The 21,918-nt window shown below is 37.2% G+C and overlaps 1 protein-coding gene across 1 annotated transcript; it reads left to right on the plus strand.

Moving 5' to 3' along the window:
• Positions 1-1,068: 1,068 nt before the first annotated feature.
• On the plus strand, positions 1,069-21,585 carry arhgef37 (Rho guanine nucleotide exchange factor 37). Its single transcript, XM_039649326.2, has 14 exons — positions 1,069-1,430; positions 3,289-3,713; positions 5,577-5,875; positions 6,667-6,796; positions 7,871-8,018; positions 8,152-8,351; positions 8,480-8,610; positions 8,768-8,872; positions 9,123-9,236; positions 9,893-10,210; positions 12,259-12,387; positions 13,358-13,553; positions 15,081-15,253; positions 18,289-21,585. Exons 3-14 carry the CDS (start codon positions 5,588-5,590, stop codon positions 18,496-18,498), a joined length of 2,142 nt encoding a protein of 713 aa, XP_039505260.2. The 5' UTR covers positions 1,069-1,430; positions 3,289-3,713; positions 5,577-5,587; the 3' UTR covers positions 18,499-21,585.
• The last annotated feature ends 333 nt before the right edge of the window (positions 21,586-21,918 follow it).

A 21,918-nucleotide genomic window follows, 5' to 3' on the forward strand; every position in this document is an offset into this window, starting at 1 on the left:
AAAAAAAAAACTTTTGCTGATAATTTTCTCACCCCCATGTCATCCAAGATATCCATGTCATTCTTTCTTCAGTCGAAAAGAAATTAAGGCTTTTGATGAAAATATTCCAGCATTTTTATAATGCACTTCAATGGGAACCAAAAGGTTCAAGGTCCAAAAGACAGTTTCAGTGCAAACTGCAAACTGTTCAAAGGGCTTTAAATGATTCCAGACGTCTTATCAAGCGAAACAATCGGTCATAAAAAAAAATGTTTTCTTGCTCTGTTCTGTGATGCGCGTTCATGAATATACTGTTCGAACTCGTTTATCAAAATGAACTGATCTTTTTTAGAGTCAATGGTTCAGTCAACGAACATAATGACTCGGAAAAAGATTTGTTAATTTTGATGAACAAGGTCGAACAGGAGAGTCACACAGAACAGAGCAAGGTGAGCATTTGAGCTTATAAAACTCTTTGTTATTTTATTTATTTATTTATTTATTTTAAATGACCGACCGATCGTTTCGCTTGATAAGACCCTTATTCATCGTCTGGTGTCGTTTAAAGCCCTTTGAACAGTTTGCACTGAAACTGTCTTTTGGACCTTGAACCATTTGGTTACCAGTGAAGTGAATTATATATTGAGAAAAATCCTGGAATGTTTCATCAAAAACCCTTTTTCGTTTTCTTTTCGACTGAAGAAAGAAAGACACGGACATCTTGGATGGCATGGTAAATTGTCAGCAAAAGTTTTTTTTTTTTTTAAATGACAGGATATTAACCATGAGAAACATAAATACTACAAAGTGTGCCCAAACCTTTGACTGGCAATGCTAAGTGGTTTGTTTTATTATAGGCTCTATATAACGAAATACTGACATATAAAATGAAAACATTGCAAATATTACGAAAACGTTATTGAAAACCGAAATTGAGCTGTAGCCTACACGTACTTGTAAAGCTATTAGATAGATTACATAAACACTGAGCTGTTTCTACTGATATCGAGTGATCCGTCTCTAAAATTATCTCAGTAGCCTAGCTGTACCCCAGGCGCCCACGTGATGTCTCTGTTTCCCAGTTAACCTTTACCATAACAACGGGTTGTCTTCTGGTTAACCACAACTGCTTGACTACTAACATTTCTAAGAAACAAACGCATCAGATGCCTCTCTGCAGCATTCATCCGATTTATTATGCGAATGAGAAAAATAATGCAATTCATTCTTCTCATGACTAAGCTCCTCGCGCGAAATGATCGGAATGCATGACGCTTGGCCTTGCGCGTGAACCTGTTCCTGAGCGCGTGGACCGTAAGGGCAGGTGGTTTTAAAAGCAACATCAGTCAGTCTCGCTTTCGAGACTGAACGTGACAGAGCGTTAAAGTGCCCGTAGTTGCGATGTTTCTGTGTTCTACGTCCGAGGAATCTCCGCTGTAAACACAATACAGGTAAGAACACAGGTGAGATGTATACATTAGTGCTACATTCGAGATTTCAAACATAACATTAAAGGGACAGCTCACTCAAAATGAAACTCCTGTCATTATTTACTCAATCTCATTTTGCTTTCAACCCCGTGTGACTGACTTTCTACGTGGAAAATTATGACACATAGTGACAGTCACAATTTACTTTAATTGTACAGAAAAGGATTTATTTGAGCCTGTAACTCTTACACTACGGTGTGAAAATAGATTTTTATTTTCGAGTGAACTATTCGTTTTACGACGTTTTTTTTTTAACGAATTTTGTATTAAGTGACCAAGTGAGTTTGTTGATTGTTGAATAAAGTGAAAATATCTATTCTGTTATGCAAGGCAAATTTCAGACTTAAAATATTATAGTATCATCATACAACAACACTAAAGGTGTTAACTTGTTTTGTTATCACTAAAGGTGGGTTACTGTTATCTCGAAATATGTGTTATACAGATCATGTGTACTTTTCTTAGTATGATAAATAAACTGAGAAAACAAACTCACACGGAGCCTCACCTTTCCACTTAAAGGGATAGTTCACTTTGAAATTAATTTTTGATGTTTTAGCTCACCTCAAGTGCATCTAAGATGTTGGTGTCTTTGTTTCCACAGTATTTTCAATTTTGATATTTTTAGGTCAAACCGTTTGTGTCTATCAGTCATATAATTATGGGGGTCTATGGGGCCCACCTCAACGAGCATGCACAGAGAAGTCCAAATTAAACATGATTCAATGACTTAAATGTAAGTATACATTGATGAACGGTTTGTGTGAGAAAACGAACATTATTTATATCGTTTTTACCTCTTGTAACAACAGCCACAAAGCGCCTGCGCCCACTTGGTTGTGGTTACAAGAGGTAAAATCTATATAAATACTGTTCGTTTTCTCAAACTGTTTTTTCAAACTGCTCGTTTCGTGTCTTAGGCCATCAATGTGTACTAACATTTATGAGTCATAATCATGTTTAATTTGGACTTCTCTGTGCATGCTCTTTGAGGTGGACCCCATACACCTCCATTATATGACTGATAGGCCCAAAAATATAAAAATTGAAACTACTGCGTAAACAAAGACACCAACATCTTGGATGCCCTTGAGGTAAGCTAAAACATACCAAAAATTAATTTCAAAGTGAACTATGCCTTTAAGCTGCAGTCTGAAGTTTTGTGCAGTTGACATGACACCTTAAAAGGTATAAGGTATTTGTCACCCATTCTTTCATTAATACTGTCAATGGAGGGACAGAAATCTCTCAGATTACACTGTAAGACTTTCGTTCATCTTCGGAACACAAATAAAGATCTTTTTGATGAAACCTGAGAGCTTTCTGTCCCTCCATTGAACGTTACACACTTTAACGTTTCATAAAGGGATAGTAAAGCTAATCCTTACGAACAGAAATTCACAATAGGATCAAGTTGGTTATGTGGATTTGCCTCTTTGATGAACAGAAAACAGTTTGGTTTGAAAGTGACTTTTATGTGTTATAGCCTACATTATTGACTTTTTTTTGCTCATGCAGTTTTCCTGATGTGACCAAACCTCTAGTATTTGGATTACACCCATTTGGCTATACTTGCAGTACAGTGATTGCAGTGCAGTCCCAAATCCTAAAATCCAGTTGATTTCAAGGTCTAAACGAGTAAAAAAAAAATCATATCCTATATTTTCAATGGGGTTTCAAACTTGTATGTCTGTTATGATCTTAATATATGCAAATTTTAACCTAAAATCTTAATGTTAAAAACACATTTTGTCCATTTTTCATCATGAAGAATGTGTCTAAAATAGTTGGCTTAATGGCTTTTGGTTTTTTTTAACAGCTCTGACCATCAAGTTGGCGAGTTCTTTCCTGGCCACATGGGGCTTTTGTTTACTGCAGTTGCTGCACAGCTGAGTGTGCTGTACACCAGTTCTTAAACTCCTGCCATCCAATCAGCTTCATCCTGCTGCGCAGGCGTCACTTCCTTCCCAATGGATACTGCAGTCAATCTGTGTATTCATTAAAGTGTGTGTCTCTCCGCAGTGGTCCTATCCGGGATCCCCACTGCTAAAATCCCACCTCCCAGCTGACCCACCCATCCCCCCTTCCCTCACACACCCGTGCCACATGAGGCCCTGCAGTGTGACTCAGTCAGTGGACAAACTTACACCAGTCTGAGAGTCTGGCCCTGGCTTTCCCCAGCTGCACGCCTCATTTTTTCCAGCACAAGAGACTCCAAGTGTTAGTTTTTCCCATTCTGTAAAGGTAATTATGCATTTGGTTATTTTCTTGGTATTGTTCTTGTAGTAAACCTGTCATTTCTTCAGTCCTTAAGTATGGGTTTGCCATACTGCAGTGCACCACTGTTAAAGCTCCCAGTGAGCGAGCGTAAGCTCCGCGCTGCATGCTGAGTTTGTGGTTTTCGCTTTGAGTGTGCTTGCCTTGTGCACTTGTTACAAGTATGTTGTTTCCTTATTAATGCTTACGGATGTGGTTAATTTTGTGCTCACAGTTTTTGTTTGTGTATAGATGTGCTTTTGGGTGTATCTGCAAATGTAACAGAGGTTTTGATGGTCTATGAACCTTTAATTATCTTCAGTGACTGGACAAATATCATAAAAGTTTGCTAAGTCGGACTTTGTCCTCAGTTGTTTTGAGTTTGTTTCTTTTTTTGGATATATACATGTACATTTCATTACAATTGCAATCAACAGCTGTCTTTGGTAGCACAGTCTTCAGACACATGGTTTCACCCCCTCATGGTAGGTGACAATACAGAGCACTCAGCCCTTTATGGGTGGTCCTTATAGTGTGATGGCAGAGTCTGGTTTGTGTGTAATAGTCTTGATTGATTGTCAGCTTTAACATATTGTGATGAATGAGCGTAAAAGAGAAGTTCATGCAGTTCACACAATCTAAGATCAGCATTCTTTTAAAGGGGCGTTTACACAAATAATTGCAGCTACAAAGCAATCGGAAGTCATTTTTTGCACATATCGTGATCTGCATGTCATAGCGGCTTGCAATAACTGGTGTCATGAACAAAATCCCTCACTTGACTGAATAACTTAGTAAGAATCAGTGTGTATTTAATTTATACAGTGAAGATTGAGCAGTGTTGTAATTTTACATTTTGATTAGTTTCTGTAGTAAACCTAATGTAGACCTTATGAAAGCCTAAACCCCTATTTTACACTGATGTTATTGTTAAAATGACACTTACTGCTTATACTACAGTAAAACTGCTTTGCTTTTTCAGAAGTTGTAAGGATGCTTTCTACTGACAAAAAGAATGTGAAACATGAGTTAGGTTATATAATTTTAAATAAAATTTATTTTTTCACACACTTTGAGCTGTATTCCATATCGAATATTGCATTATTTTGCATTATATTGTGATCTCATATCTCGTTTTTATTCAATACCGTGCATCCCTATATATAAGTTCAATCTTGGTAATTAAAATGAAGCTGAAATAAAATAAAATAACTTTATTTCCATTAGTTGCCAGGGCAAAAGGGCTAATTTTGTACTATAATTGCTGAAAATTAAATAAAAATAAAAAAGAATAAACTTCTTTGAAAAGTTCTTTACTAAATATTTTAATTCAAATGTAAGCAGAAAGTCACTTCAGAATACCGATATGCGGATATAAACTATAACAGTATTTAGACAATACTAAAATAACACTGAATCAAGCTACGATATTTATTTTACTTTCCAAATACACAACACAGTTTCTAATTACATATCTTAAGGGTTTATATGTGTATATATATATATATATATATATATATATGAAGAGTTCAGATGCAAAAGCCTCTAAGTGCCATTTGAAATTTTCTTCTAAAATGATCATTTTTTATCAAGCTTATATATTTAAGTTAAGTAATTTCACTTAAATGACAATGAAGATTACCTATGAATTGCCATTTAAGTGAAATTACTGAACTTAAATATACAAGCTTGATAAAAATGATAAGAAAATTTCAAATGGCACTTAGAGGCTTTTGCATCTGAACTCTTCATATATATATATATATATATTGTGCATTACCATCTGGCAGGTAAACTGTGCTACCTATTACGTTCTTTAGAAAAGCTGTTAAACCGCTATATGCATTTTAGGCATTCCTGCTATGGCGAATTCGCTGAAGGCAACTGTAAGATTAATGGCAAAGGACGAGATCAGTGAGGAGAAGGAAGGAACTAAAGAAGTGGAGGACACCCTGGAAGAGCCCGCAGAAGAGGAAGAGAATGAAGAAGAGAGAAAGGCACGGGCCGCAGCAGAGGAGACAGCGGCCAAAGAGAGAGCCGCTCAGAGGCAGCTCATGACTATAGAGGAGCTGGTGCAGACTGAGAGGAACTACCTGAAACATTTGCAGCTCTGTACAGTCACCATCAACAGCAACCTGCAGAAACTCCAGGTACACAAGTCCTCTTGTAATCCCCATTTTATATCCGTTAAGGTGCCACACATCTGTTATTTACAAGACCAACTGCCTGTGTTGTATATGTATTGCTTCCACCACCACTGAAATACCATTGAAGCACTCTATCTTTACTATATAAACATGTTAATAATCTAATTAGATAATACAACAATTAGCCTCTAAACTCTACTTTAAGTAAATATGTTCTTGCATTAGTTACAGGAAGGGTTGCCAACTTCCGAAAAGAAAAATGTGGGACAATTAGGGTCATTATTACAATATTTTGGTGATCGGTTTTGTTGACGGGGGTGGAGCGTCTCGCATGTGCAGCTTTTACGGGCATCAGTATGTGGGATTTTTATAAATAACATATATCTAGATAGATTAGATAATTCATTCTCAATGTATAGTTTATTTGTATGGTAGGATGCGCATGACTGGATGAGGACCGGTGTCGTGGTGATTCAACAATCGGGACGTCCCGGCTAATTCGGGACAGTCTGCATCCCTAGTTACAGGCCAACATACTACTTCTATAAAAAAACATTAACTTATGACATGATCAGAAATCAAGCAAACATAAACAATAAATAATGTTAAAGAAAATAAGAATTCAAAATTGAGATAATATTTGATTCACACCAGGAGGGAGTGGGCCATGAAGCAGAAATGGCTCATAATTGGGACTAAATGATTTTGCTTCTCACTTATTTGAAATGTATAACCATTGTAGGTAAACAAGCTTTAATGATATCATATCAAGTATATTATTGGGTCCCTTGCAGCCTCCTCCACCGAACCTAGAGAACATGTTCCAGCACGTTGAAGAAGTGATGGATGTTTCCAGCAGACTCTTGAGCCTCTTAGACCAGGCACAGATGCATCACAGCGACCCGAAATACCTGCAAATTCTCTGTAAGAAACAGCCGGACAGACTGGAATTTCCAGTTCACTTTCGATTTCCCAGTTCTTTCTCAGTCATGCTGTTTGCGTGTCATGCACACCTACGGATCAACATATTTTTTCCTTGAGCTCACGGTTGAAGAATCCAGAACTTGAATTTCAAGTTGAGAATAATGATGTTTGAGGTTTAGAATGTTATGTGTAAATTCCTTATGTTTGGATCTCTCTTATGCTGGCTAAGGCTACATTTATTTGATCAAAAAGGCAGTAAAAACAGTAACGTTTTGTGAAATATTTTTTCATTCTAAATATATTTTAGTTATATTATACTTTTAATATATTTGAGAATAAAAGGTAACACTTTATTTTGATAGTCCACTTTAGATATACTATTAACTGTAAGTAACTTTTCAACTATTTGTCAAGTAACTCTCTTTAGAGTATTAGTAGACTGTTTGCAAAATATCTGCAAACACTTTATTTTGTTGGTCCCCCAACAGACATTCAACTGACTATAAGTAACTTGGCGACTACAAGTAAACTTATTCTCCTAACTAAAGCCTAACACCTAAACATAACCTAACAGTCTACTGACAGTCTACTGATACTCTAATGAGAGTTAGTTGACATGTAGTTGAAAAGTTACTTATAATTAGTAGAACGTCTAAAGTGACTATCGAAATAAAGTGTAACCGAATAAAAAATTAAAAAAAAATCAGCATTATGCCAGTCTTCAGTGTCACATGATCCTTCAGAAATCATTCTAATATGCTGATTTGCTGCTCAAGAAGCATTTCTTATCAATGTTAAAGACAGTGCTGTTTAATATTTTTGTGGAAACCATGAAACGTTTTTTCAAGATTTTGATGAACAGAAAATTTGAAAGAAAACCATTTATTTAAAATTATCTTTTGAAAAAAAATGATAAATGTCCTTTGTCACTTTTAATCAATTTAATGCATTCTTTCATTAAAAAGAAAAAAAATCCTTCTCAACCCAAACCTTTGAAAGGTAGTGTTCTGTATGTTGTATGGAAAAGATGTAAATCTTGTTTTCTATTATAAAGTATCTTATTCTTTCTCTCAGGTGACTCTTTCCTTAGTCTGTCTCAAGATATAGAGATGGCCTATAAGGAATATCTTGCAAACTACAACAACATCACTGCTCTAGAGAACAGCTACAAACAGAAAGAGGCCCTGTGGTTAGAAATGATCCGAATCATCAAGTCATCTGCGTAAGTTCATGAACAACAACCAACTGTATGTCTCGAACATCTCCTTGAGGGCACAATGACTTCCTAGACAAATATACCTGTGTATTACCCAACATTCCTTCCATTTTTGACCCTTAACCCCATCTGTCTTCAGTCCTGACGTGAATGCGTCCACTCTGAGTTTCTTCCTGGTGATGCCGGTTCAGAGAATCGCCCGTTACCCCCTGCTGCTCCAGACCATCCAGAAACACACAGACCCCCGACACCCAGCCTACCTCATCCTGGAGCACACCGCTCACACTGCGGTCCAGATCAATTGCAGGATCAATGAATACAAACGCTTCCGTGAAGTGGGTGAGAACATGCACGCAATTTAGAAAGCAAAGCAGACCAAAGCAAAGTATGCAAATCCACTGATAACAATGTCATAAAACCATGAATGGAATGCTTGAGTGATTATTCTCATTCTCTGAATGTCACAGCTGACAAGTACAAGAAGACAGAGAACCTGACCATCAAGGACAAGATCAATCGACTCAGTGGCCACAGCATTGCCAAGAAGACGGCCCGGTTTAGCCAGTACATAAAGCATGAGACAGGAATGGTGCCAAAGGTAAATGACATACAGTGATGCTACACTGAAGAACAATGTTTGGTCTTAACAAAGGAACCGAAATGTTTGGCATGTTGAAAGAACCACATTGTTTCCATAAAGCATCAGACACCATTCAAATAATTCTTAAATGATGATTTGTAAATCAACCCCGTAGCTAAAGGATGAAGAATATGATGCTCTTGCTGGCTTCTTCTTTGTCCTGGAGAGAGGCGTCTCAGAGCTTCATGATAACATGGAGGCTTATCTCCAACATCTACAGGTTTGCTTTTACTGTTCTTTCTCTTAATAGCTATAGTTACAAATTAACTTAAAGAGTTGATCTTCTCATTTGTTTTGGTGTTCCCTCAATGTGAAGCGAGTACGTCCATCGATCAAACTCTTCAACATTTTTTCATTGTTTTTCCAGCTGGTGAATGAAAGGAAAATCATGTGTGAGGGTTGATCCTAGGAGTCGCTTGGAGTGTTTGTAATGATTTATTTAACCATCTGAGCTCTGTTTCTGTGTACAGAGGTTCCTTAGCTGCAGACCAGAGGAAGCTGATCTTGATCTGGAAGGGGAGAAAACTGCCTTGTTTTCTAAAGAAATCACAGTAGCACTCAGACAGTGGATTTACCCCTCATATGTAAGACCTTAAGGAGATTACAGTTCACATCCTTCAAAGACATTTAGTTCTTGTGAATCTTTCAAACTTAGTTGTGTGTTTTTGGGAGGGAAACTTAAAATCCTAAGTGTACATCTTCAAGCTTTACAGCTTCTCTATCGAAAATGAGTAGAATTAAGTCATTTTATTTGGCATGAATGAAACAAGGATGTGAATGGACAGAATGATTGTTTAATATGTTGTACTCGTTTCCAGGTTTTAGCCACCTCTATCCCTCACTGCCTCATTTTTGTACATGTCAAATTAAAAATGGCACTTTGACTAAAGTCTGGATCACCAACATTTGTCATGAGTCCGTATTTCTTCTCTGTAGTGCTTCTAGTCGCCAATTTAGTTCTCTCCATTCATCAATGTCTAACCCTGCTGGAACCAATACAGCTGCAAAAACACCATGGATCATGTAGGGATACAATTTGTGCCAAGATCTTTTAACTGTTCACCAGCCATTGAAATTATGGTTTGCACACAGCCCCCTTTTTTAGCAGTAGGCTTCTTATTTGAGAGGAAGACTGTATGCACTATAATGACAAATCATCAATCAGTTTTTGGTTATTGATTAAATTAACCATCTACATTTCTTGTACTGTATTTTTCTCCACTTTTGCTGCTACTAACAGGAGAGTCGTTTGAAGACACTAGTGTTTAAGCCCTTGAGCTCACTGCAAGAGCTGATGGCTGGACCACGAAACCTCATCCGCAAACGTCAAGACAAGCTCCTGGACTATGAGCTAATCGAGGAGAAGAGTAACCTGACTTTTGAGGAGCAAGCCGTAGCCAACACCTACAAGACCATCAACACTCTGCTGCTGACCGAGCTGCCGCAGTTCAACGGGAAAGCCCTTCAGCTCCTGTGGGCCACGCTAGAGGCCTTCAGCTGCCTGCAGAGAGACCTGGCGGCGGATATGGAGCAGCTCGCCACCAGCTTTACCCATCAGGTACTTTTTACAGGAAGTGATACAACACTCAGGTGGACAAAATACAGTGAGCTTTAGGCCATGTCCACAGTAATACGTTTTCGTTTGGCCTTCCGTCCACACTGAGGCCGCACTGACGTCTCCAAAACGGATAAATTTGAAAATGCTGTTTTCGCGTTGTAAAGCCGGAGGTATTTAAAAAAAAAATGACGCAAGTTTAGGCATGTGATCCATGTTGTACCAATAGATTGATGTTTACTAACGGTATTGTGCCTGTTAACGGTATCTGTGCCCACAGCACTGTTGCTAAAATATGTGACTTTGCACACTCTTCATATCACTGTACTGCAAAGATGACAGAATATGTACTCACATTTGCTGTCCTGCGGCAATACAGGAGAGCTGTTGCGTTTTTGACCAAACATATGGTGACTGAGTGCGACCTGGACGCATCAGTGATGGTGAGATATTTAGCTGAATATAATGATCCTGTTAGAAGTATTGCGCGATAACTTAACTTATATTATTTATTTTTCCATCTGTATCATCTCAGTGAACTTTTGTGAGGTTCACGTATGGGCAGTAAGGTGAATTTCGAAGTTTCTCATTCACACTGAAACGTTGGAAAATGCTGGAGTGGACGGAGAGCGTTTTTAAACAAAAACGTAGTTTTCAAATGTATCCATATTAATGTGGACGTAACCTTTCATAGTACGGTTCTCTCAAATGATACATTTTGTCCTGGTTCACTTAGCATTCACACTGTCATTTTTATCACTGAATCTAAAACAAAAAATCTGGTGTAATGACGTACATTTAAAAAAACTTACCGAACATCCAAAACAATGTTGCCTACTGGGCTAAATGTGATATTTTTATCAGTTGATAACTTAAGATGTTATAAAAATGTGTAAAGGAGTCAAAACAGCGCCAGGAATTCCTTCACACACACAAACAAAGATCTGCTGACAAGACAAGGTATTTCTGACACCTGTACCAAACTATAGTGGGCAACATGAGGAACACTATGATTAGATCTTCGTTTGTGATTGTGATGGAGGGATTCCTGCCACAGTTTTGACTACTTTACACATTTTAGAACCTCTTCATGAGATCTCAGCTCCATCACATACCATCATACTGTATGTATGCGCATACACGCATACAAAAGCGGTCACTGGGACGCTACCCTTTAAAAGGTTCTAATATGTACCAATATCTACTCTTTACCTTTTGAAAAATTACCGCCCCAGTGACAGCTTTTGAACCTTTATTTCTAAGAGTGAACAGCAAGCGCATTTGGCACAACATACAGCATTGTTTTGGATGTTTGACTAGTTCCGTTGCAAAATATATCCATCGTTTTTTGTTGTTTTGTTTCTTTAGGTTGGTTATTAAAAATGACTGTGTGAACGCCAAGCGAACCAGTACTAAATGTGTCATTTTCTTTTTTGGTCTGGACCAAAAGAACCTAGAAAACCAAACTACAAGTGTGAACACACCCTAAATCGAACCAAACCTGAACACACCCTTAGAGATAACCAAGTGCCAATTTAATTTCTACAGTGCCTAATAAATGTATAAATGAGCCTACTACTTTCAATCAGATCCATCATCCTAAATTTATTTTTTTGATCATCCACAAAAAAAAAAAATAACAATATTAAATCAGCATAAATTAAATGCAGTACATACCGTATACATTTGCAAATAAAATACTAATTATTTTTTTTTCACATGAAAATATACATTACAAAAAATCTTAATGGAGCAAAACATTATTTTTCATCATGCAAAATTGTATTTTTATATTTTTTTCTTTTGATTTTCGAGTAAATTATAATTTGGACATGTTCTTGGACATAGGTTTCACGAGATTCACCTTCACAGTAGTTATGTCATCCTCATGATAACACTTTAATACCTATCAATTCCAGGAACTGTTAAACGTTCTGTGCAATAATCCACCACTGGACGACACTGCAAGCATGTGGTTGGAAAAGTGTTATTAAATTTAGCTTTTTTGCAGACTGGCAGTGTGTATGAATTGCTCTCTGTCTCCTTGGCAGCTCCCACACACTTATTTGGAAGCTGGTGAGTTCTGGAAGTGGGCAGAGACTTCGGTGCTGGAGGGTTCGAGGAGGATGGAGAGCCTGTGTCAGAGTGTTCAAGATGAGCTCAATGCTCCCATTGTGCAGGTCAGTTCCAACACAGAGGCGCACTATTGTCTGTTGCTGGGTGGAGACGTCTTCCTACGGGACAGTTTGTCCCCTAACTGCAGTTTAACTGTGCCTGTGGACAGTGTTGGCGTACAACCATAGCTAAATGCAGCCATTCATTCATCTTGATGTAATTTAGACCTCATGTGTTTTACATCAATTCATCCATTAATTTCAAACACACCGTAGTAAAATATGTCATGTCCTGGGGTCTCTGTATTACGGGTGGCCCTAAACAGCTGCTTTTTATTTAGTCAAGTGCAAACGCAAATCACAGTAAAAATATACTACCGGTCAAAACGGAAGTGTATTTGGCCAAAAATGTTGGGGACGGGGCTTGATCATGCCTCAGAATTTGATTGGTTTGTGAAAACTGAGCTATGATATTTATCAGAGAAGAAAAGCTGTTTCTTAATGTTCACTAATGAATCAAGGAAATTAAGACTAGAATAGACTAGAAGTCCATTATGATTTGATGTTGTGTAAATATTTTAATATCATCGTCTTTTGTCAAGGTAAGCAGAGACTGCACCATTGTTTCATATTTCATACTTCTCTGTCTGTCATGTCATATGCATTAGAACATCTCTACAGCTAATGACACAAACAGATGATATTACCCAGAGTCTCAGCATTCAGGTTCTGATCAATATAATGTCTGCCATCTCTAAGAAATCAGTCCTGGTGAAGGTAGAAGGATCAAACAGAGAGATGACCTGTTATCTTCAGAAGTACTGCGTGTTTTCTGAAAGATCACCGATGTATATCATTGGAGTATTTTCCTCTTATGTTAATTCCCTTTTCTCAGTTCAAAGTGATCCAGCCCTGTAATTACTGCACTTCATGTACATTCTAAGTGCAGTTTATTCAGCTGCACGCAATATCACGTTAAATTTGATTAGGTACTAAATAAAACCTGTTTTTCTGTTTCATGTCTTTGACGTCTCAGCCGCCCAGTCCTGCGTGTGAGCAGCGTCTCAAGGCTCTGAACGCTAAGCATAGCTCGGAGAAGATCTACCAGCTGACAGGCCCTGTGGTGGGCACCCGTGACCTTGACCTGACCCTCAGTAAGGGAGAGCTGGTAGCTGTCGTCAGTGAGATGGACACGCGAGGAGACCGGCGCCGCTGGCTGGTTGATGCAGGAGGTAAAACTGGCATGTGGAAACCTGTGGAGAATTAGGTCATTGTGCATTTAAAGATAACCGAGCTGGAATCAGTTTATACTTGAAGATGTACTATTGGGTGAACAATTTGATTTAATTCTCTCATATACTGCATTGCAAATGGGCCTAAGAACAAATTGGAAATTAGCTATGCAAATGTGAACAAAAGGTCTTTTCTTAAAGGGATACTCCACTTTTTTTGGAAATAGGCTCATTTTACAACTCCCCTAGAGTTCGAATCAATTCAGCTGATTTTCTGATAATTAGAAAAATATCAGTAACCAGACCGTTTCTGGTCTCATTGACTTCCATAGGAGGAAAAACTATACTATGGAAGTCAATGAGACCAGAAACTGTCTGGTTACTGATATTCTTCTAAATATCAGAAAATCGGCTGAATGGATTTGAAAATGGTAAAACTCAACAGTTTAACTCTGTGGGAGTTGTAAAATGAGCCTATTTCCAAAAAAAGTGGAGTATCCCTTTAAGTTAAACTTGCTTTAATGCTCAGAACAACTCCTGCGAAAATATATTTCACATTCTCTAATGCAATATACAATCTGATTAAACCACTTTAAAGCAAAATATAAACTGTCTATTAATGCAGTGATAGTTTCATAGTGTGTGCCATTTACAAAATGGAAATATTAGTCTAATGACAATAATGGAGGTGTACTGTAATAATAGTTAATTTGTTTGAATAAAGTGGTGCTAGAGAACATAATTTAAATGTATTTTAAACATTCATATTTTGTCTAAAATTGCTTTTAATATAATTTTGGTTGTACTACTTAGTAGTTTGTTTTGACTTTAGTATGTTCCTTGGACCCAGAAAGGTGAACATAAATCAACCAATCAGATTTTAGGTATCGGTTTACAGTTAATGTCAAGTTCAGGCTTACAACAAGGGTTAGGGACTTCTATACTCCTTTTAGCACTTCCCTCTTGATCCTTTAAAGGGATAAATTATGGGGTAGGAATAGGTTAGGTTAAGTATATATATATATATATATATAGTGCTCAGCATAAATGAGTAGTACACCCCCTTTGAAAAGTAACATTTTAAGCAATATCTCAATGAACAAAAAACAAACAAAAATACAAGTTCATCTAGTACTTTGTTTGGCCTCCATGATTTTTATTGACAGCACCAAGTCTTCTAGGCATGGAATGAACAAGTTGGTGATCTATCTTTTTCCATTCTTCAAGAATGACCTCTTTTAGAGACTGGATGCTGGATGGAGAGTGATTCTTAACTTGTCTCTTCAGAACTCCGCATAGTTTATATATTATATATATATAAAATATCACATATCCAGCCCAGTATAGATAGTATTACCAGTACAACAATTGCTGCTGTAAGCCGTTGGTAATGCTATGACTGACATCTACTGGTCAAGTATAGTTAAGGCACTCTTTCAAATCAGCTTTCACCAATCTGCAGAATAAAGCTAATTAAATATGCAGATTTGAGTGTCTTGATAGGACTTTGTTTTTCATTACCTTCAGGCCCGAGGGGATATGTGCCTGCTTCAAAACTGACACGCTACCACCAGCTGACTGTTGACCCGCCGCAGTCTCCTCATCTGAACGTCGTGCCCACCGGTCCAGGACCCCGAAGACACTCCTACACACCCGGAGCCCAGCCGCTCCTAAACAACGTGTCCACACCCTGTTTTCAGGTGAGTGACACACACAGGCACAGACATGCGCTTTGACTGACACGAATCAGACCCAGTAACAAGGTGGCCTTATGACCCGTCAAACAGAACGAGACCTTTGGAGATTGATGGCAGGTTTGCAGTATCTCATGATCATCAATCACACACTTCAGCATTTGTGAATTCAGTATTGGAAGAACAGAAATGAACTGCCGCTCCTTGTCAGGAGAAGTGATATACTATATCACGGCCACCTACACACCCGCGGCACCCACACATACCAGCTCTGATTACTCTGATTCAGTCATCTTCTTAATCTGACAGTCAAATGGTTCCATATCATTTTAGCTTCATGTTTGGGAGAGCAGAAATGTGGGAGGCAGATTTTGACTGTGGGAGATGCACTGCTGTTGTAAAAATGTGATTCATTTTTCTGAACAGCCTTCACAGGTTATATATCATTGTGACTATGACAGTGCAGAAATTCTCTTTCAGCTTGTGAGGAAAAACGACTGGCTAACATTTACGGCCCCCAGATCAATTACATATCCAGTTTTTGTAGTCAAGTGGATTTTTGTTATAACTTTGCATTTATAAAGCATTGTTTTTAAAAGCAATATTTTTTCTGAAGAGAATGTGATTTGTTTGCCCATGCAGAACTCGCCACAGTGGTGTTCTGGGTGGCTTTTAGCATATTTATGATGTTGCTTATTGGCAAAAAAAAAATAATCTTCCTAGATATGGTTTAGGGCTCTCTTTGAATAGATTGTTTTAATCTTTTTTAGACATTTATGCTATGTATTATAAATATGCCATGTATCAAAACTAAAATTAGTTTTGAACTAAAAGACTACAGTTTTAGTTCATTAGTTTTAAACTAAAACCATTTTTGTTTATTAGTTAAATATATTAGTCTAGTTTTAGTTTTATGTTAATCTTTTTAGTTAACTGTGTAAAGTCGGCATGAAATAATTATTCTCCCTATTTTTTTAGAGGTTTGTTCAAATTCCTTTGAGAAGGTGTGATCAATAGTGATGCTAGCTTTAGCAAGCACCGCTAATGAACATGATTCATAAAGCATTATGGGTATTAGCCACAGGGGGGAGCACTTCATCTAATTTATCCTATCAGATTTTCTATTTTTATTTCCTTATGAGCTGTAATATCATAAACATCCCACTCTTAACACTTGAACATTTGTCAAGCACATTGTGTAACACTAAATACCACTCGACTATCAAATCTATCAAAGATGCTGCATATACTCGACAAACTCATACATTCTCTAGACAGATTTCTTATTCGGTTTTGATATTTGCGTGGGTTGGCTGTGTTTACTCTTGGCATTAACATGCGATCACCGTGATCCGATCAAGCAGATGAGGACACGGTACGTTTACAGCTGTCCTTATCGAGTTGCTTCTGTATCTGGATCACAGATTGGATCTTGTATTACCGTGAAGGAAAAAAAAGAAAAAAAAGATGGATGGCTCTGGTGCAAAGATGACCTGAAGTGGTGGGTTTTCTTTTAAAAAGAGTTTTCAGTTTCAGAGTTTTCTTGCAAAATGAGGAGGATGAAGAGGCTGCAAGTACTAATATTGTGGATAGATGCCGTAATGGAAACGGTTTAGAGAAACGTATGGGTCCGAGGACGTTGCCAGCTGTGGTGGGAAAAATGCACTTTCTTTACAGAAAATTAATGCTTCTGCAATTTTCAATTTTTGGATGCAGAGGCAAACATTTCAGTATATTTGCGATGTACTTCACACTCAATTCTTTGGCAAAAACCACACAGTTACGTGCAGCAGTTCCTGGAGAGAGGAGGGGGAATAATGACAGTGGGCGGGGTTTTGTGTGATGTCCACCTGTGAATGCAGACACGATGGCTGGATTGCGTTACATTACACTGAGATCCGATTTTACGCTGTCAAGAGATTAATCGCCTTCAAAATAAAAGTTTGTGTTTACATAATATATGTGGGTGCACTGCCTATGAATTTTATATATATATATATATATATACACACAGGCTTGTATATATTTTCATGTATATACTGTATATAGACCATTTCACAAGATGTAAACAACACTGGTCCAGAAGCACTTCCTGTTTCAGTTTTTTAACACTACATAAAAGCTGGGATAAAATACAACCAACAGAACATATAAAACTGAATCAAAAAGTTAAACAAACATCTTTAAGATGTTTTCTTTACATGTGAAATAAAGAAAACGGTTACAAACTGAAACAGGAAGTGCTTCTGGACCAGTGTTGTTTACATCTTGTGAAATGGTCTATAGATTTATATTATATGTAAATATAAATATTCTATATATAAATAATATTTTTTTTCTTAAATATACATGCATGTGTGTGTGTGTTTATTTATACTGTATATATATATATATATATATATATATATATATTAGGGCTGTGCAAAAATTAATTGCGATTAATCGCATCTAAAATAAAAGTCTCTGTTTTCATAATTATTTTGTATATATAAATACCTATGCATGCATGTATATATTTAAGAATTATTTGCGCTTAAATTCTGTATATATATATAAATACATAATCTATATTATATAAATATTTTATATATGAATAACACATTTTCTTAAATATATACATGCATGTGTGTGTGTGTGTGTGTGTGTATTTATATATACAAAATAATTATATACAGCACACACAAATATATTACGTAAACACAGACTTTTATTTTGGATGCGATTAATCGCAATTAATTTTTGCACAGCCCTAATATATATATATACAAAATAATTATACACAGTGCAGCCACATGTATTATGTAAACACAAACTTTTATTTTGGATGCAATTAATCATTTGACAGCCCTAATCCGATCACAATGCGTCCGCGACTACCTCAGAACCTGGCTGATCAGAAAACATTCTTTTACACTTGTCTTTTCAATGTGTATGTGGACATCCAAGTACTGGTCGCATGTTAATGCCAAGTGTAAACTCAGAACTCACAGAAAATAACTCATCTTATTATAAGACACTTTATTTTCTCCTCCCATTTGCAGGTGTACGCGGGCTATGACTTCACCGCGAGGAGCAGTCGGGAGATTTCTCTGAGGGCTGGTGAGCCGGTGCGGGTGGTAGAGCCTCACGATAAGCGCGGAAACAAGGAATGGAGTCTGGTGGAGACGCGTGGCCAAAGAGGCTACGTCCCCTCCAACTACCTTGCCATCCTCCCCTCTGTGATCGCCTCACCCACCTTCCCTTATCGCTAGCTGTGCATAATATCCATGACTAAACATCATCTGCTGCTGCTAAGAGTCTGCTAGCCAGTATCCAAACACACACAGACCATGAGAAGCACTTTCCCTTTAGGGCTCAGTGAGGGGGCGGATGGCTGCTGTTTGATGCGTCATTTGACTGGTGTATGTACTGGAGTGGTGCTTGAGCCCTGCTGTGGAGTGGTCGTCCATATACTTGATCTGCGCTTTGCCAAGGCCTGTTACTGGTGGAGATAGTTTTATCCAATGAGAGAAGAGCTGCAGGGACATGCAGAGACATGCTGTGGTAGCGCACAGCTACTGGTGGAGTGTGCTGTTTCCTAGACTTACCGCTTGGATCAACACCTCAGCCGCCCGTCAAATGATGCTTTGGGCTGCCCTGGTACTAATTTGTCTGCTTTACTGTCTTACTATTGAAGAAACTGAGAGTATGGATCTTATTTTTATGAGTCAATCCTCTTTTGCACTGGTTTTTCCAGCTTACTTGAGATGAATAACGTCTGCATTTTTAAAGACCAGAATATTCTTACAAAATTAGTGTTTTTGTACCATTTTAGGAATACTTGATGGACAGTTTTATTGTTATTTAAATGTATACAGTGGATCTAAAAAGTATTTGGACACTAAGGACACAAATTCCTATAAAATAATGCATGTCATTAATGCATAGATAACAAAATATCAATCCAACTGATATATGGTTCAATATTAAGGCAAAAAAAAGTGGTCGACTGATAATTGCGTTTAAAAAAAAAAAAAAATTGCAACAGCTGAAGAGTTGTCTGTTTGCCTGATTAATGTTGGCAGACTTTTATTTTGACCGTGATGAGAAGGCCTTAGGATCTCCTGTTCTCCAAATTGGATGCGAAAAGGAGAATTCTGTTGTCACTGGAAACACGTGAACGACAAATTTTTAAGTTCTTTATTTCAAACTATGCTGTGCTATATATAAAATTAGCGTCGGCAGGTCTTTTTTTTTAAGAAAATATGATTCCCAGTACGCACAGATTTGCCAGATTACTGAGTTTACATTTTGCGTCCTTTTTGTGAAAAATACTATAATATGAATACAGAAACTAGAAGTTGCTATCTAAAGTATAAATCTTTGCAGGTTTACTTTTAAATTAAGTTCAGTTATTTTATTTTTTTTAAATGGATTGATTTTCAAAATACTTCCAATTTGGCAATTTTTACATAAAAAAAAGTAAAAATTTTATTCCAAAATGTGATATTCGCTCTCTTTCCATTAGATATCATATAAATCGGTTTCATACCATTGGCCACCCTGCTCTCAAAAATATCAGCATTGAGATCAACCATTTAAAAAAATCAATATCAGTCGACCATTCAAAAAATAATAACACTTTATTTTACAGTACTGTTCCCCATGTACATACTATGTCCTAATGTAATAACTGGTTAATAACTAAGTACTAACCCTTAAACCTAGCCTTAACCCTTATATTACCTAGTAATTTCTTAGGTAAGTTCACTGTAAGTACACATAATGTGCATATACTATAAAATAAAGTGTAATGATACTTTCTAGTTGTCAAATATAGTAGTTAATAGTTCAGTAGCCCTCAAACCGTATTCACTTTATACACTCTAAAAAATGCTGGGTTGTTTTAACCCAACTTTGGGTCAAATATGGACTAACCCAGCCGTTGGGTTAAATTTTTACATTACATTTTTAACCCAACATTTCGGGTTTGTCCATATTTGACCCAAAATTGGGTTAAAACAACCCAGCATTTTTTAGAGTGTAGCCCTTAATCCTATAATTGTGGACAAATGTGGGCACAGAGGACTCGGGTGTGATCCTAATTTTTATTTATTATAAATATTATATCACTGTCTTGGATAAAGTTTTGTCTATCCATTTATGGTTTTTTTATTTTGGGGGTATTTTTTAATTTATTTACTTCAAAAAGTGTCATATTTTCTATGTAAATTGTGCTTATTTTTATGTTTTATTTTTAAAAAATTTTTTAACTACATTAAAATATCATTCCAGTAAGTTCTTAGAGCTAAAACCTAAAGAGGAAGTGACTTTTCTGTCACCTGTCGTCTTATTTTGGCTTATTTTAGAATGCTCTAAATTACAGTTTCTCCCATTCATTTCTATGGGTGCCCATTTTTGACCCAAATACAAGATTAAGGAGTTTGTTTGTTTTTTTTCACCCACTTAACATTGTAGAATTGAGTAAAAACAAATTGTGTGTGTTCAGGAGGCAAACTTAGGAAAAGTAGCCAAGTCTTGTACCGCTCAAATCAAGGGAAGTATTTTTTAAAAATAAATCAAAACTATTTTGCCCACATTTGTCCAGAATACGGTTTAAGGGTTAATTCAGATTTGTTTTCATGTGCTGGTTGGATTGATATTTATTTATTAATGCAATGGCATTCATACATTTTTGATTGCGTCTTAAATGTCCAAATACTCTTTGGAGCCACTGGGTGGTGTATATCAGAGACACTGTAATGATGTCGATTCCTTAAGCTATTCTTTTTGCCTGCATGCAGATTCAGAACTGCATTGTTCTTGTGTTGCTCACTTCATATTCATAACCTCTGTGGATGAAGGACTTATTGAAAGATTCAAACGTGCAGGGGATCTGCTGCAGTGTCCGTCATAAACAACTGTCTGCCTGCAGTTGCACATGCTCTCCACTAGAGGCACCAGAGCATCCTCTGTGAAGACTCATGTTACCTTTACTCAGTGTTGGATTAATCCCCCCAAACAGAATCATGTATTATTCATCTGATCTTCACAATCGCCTTAACAGGGATCCATCTCCCTGCTGCTTTCCTCCTGGTGATGACTACCCCTTGAATATGGCATCATTTGTACACATGACTTTGAAGAGATATTTATTTAATTTATTATTCCTCATGTCCACTCTAAAATCTTGAATTAAGCCTTCAGAACTGTTGAAATCCATCTCGTATCTTCATGTCTGCTGTACAGCTCTAAATTACAGTTTTTGCAATTTAAAACACAATTTGTTTTTACTGAAATCTTCTGCCTGACCTCGGAACGCTCTATTTGTGACCTGCAGATTAAAACACTGACGTGAACGAGGCTGAGCGAGTTTCTGTCTACTGCAGAGGTTTCTTTTGGAGATATGCATTGGATGGAGGCTGCTTTTAGCCCAAGTGCAGCTATTCCTCAGAGAATGTGCAAATGTCACCACGGCAGGGCTGATGATGACTCTGTTTTGTCATTCTGCAGGCAGAGTAGGCGCGCTGCGGTTCACTGTCCGAAGAGAGCACCACCTGTCAATCTCTACTTCCGTTAAGAGCTGCTTGTCAGCTAAGCTTTGATCCTCTGAACGCCTACAGCTACTGCTTCCTTTATGCGACAGAACTCAAAGCTCTATAAATACATTTCTCTATTCAGTGGTCTAAAAA

This window comes from Pimephales promelas, chromosome 9 (assembly GCF_988280905.1).
Source record: "Pimephales promelas chromosome 9, fPimPro1.hap1.1, whole genome shotgun sequence".
Lineage (NCBI taxonomy): Eukaryota > Metazoa > Chordata > Actinopteri > Cypriniformes > Leuciscidae > Pimephales > Pimephales promelas.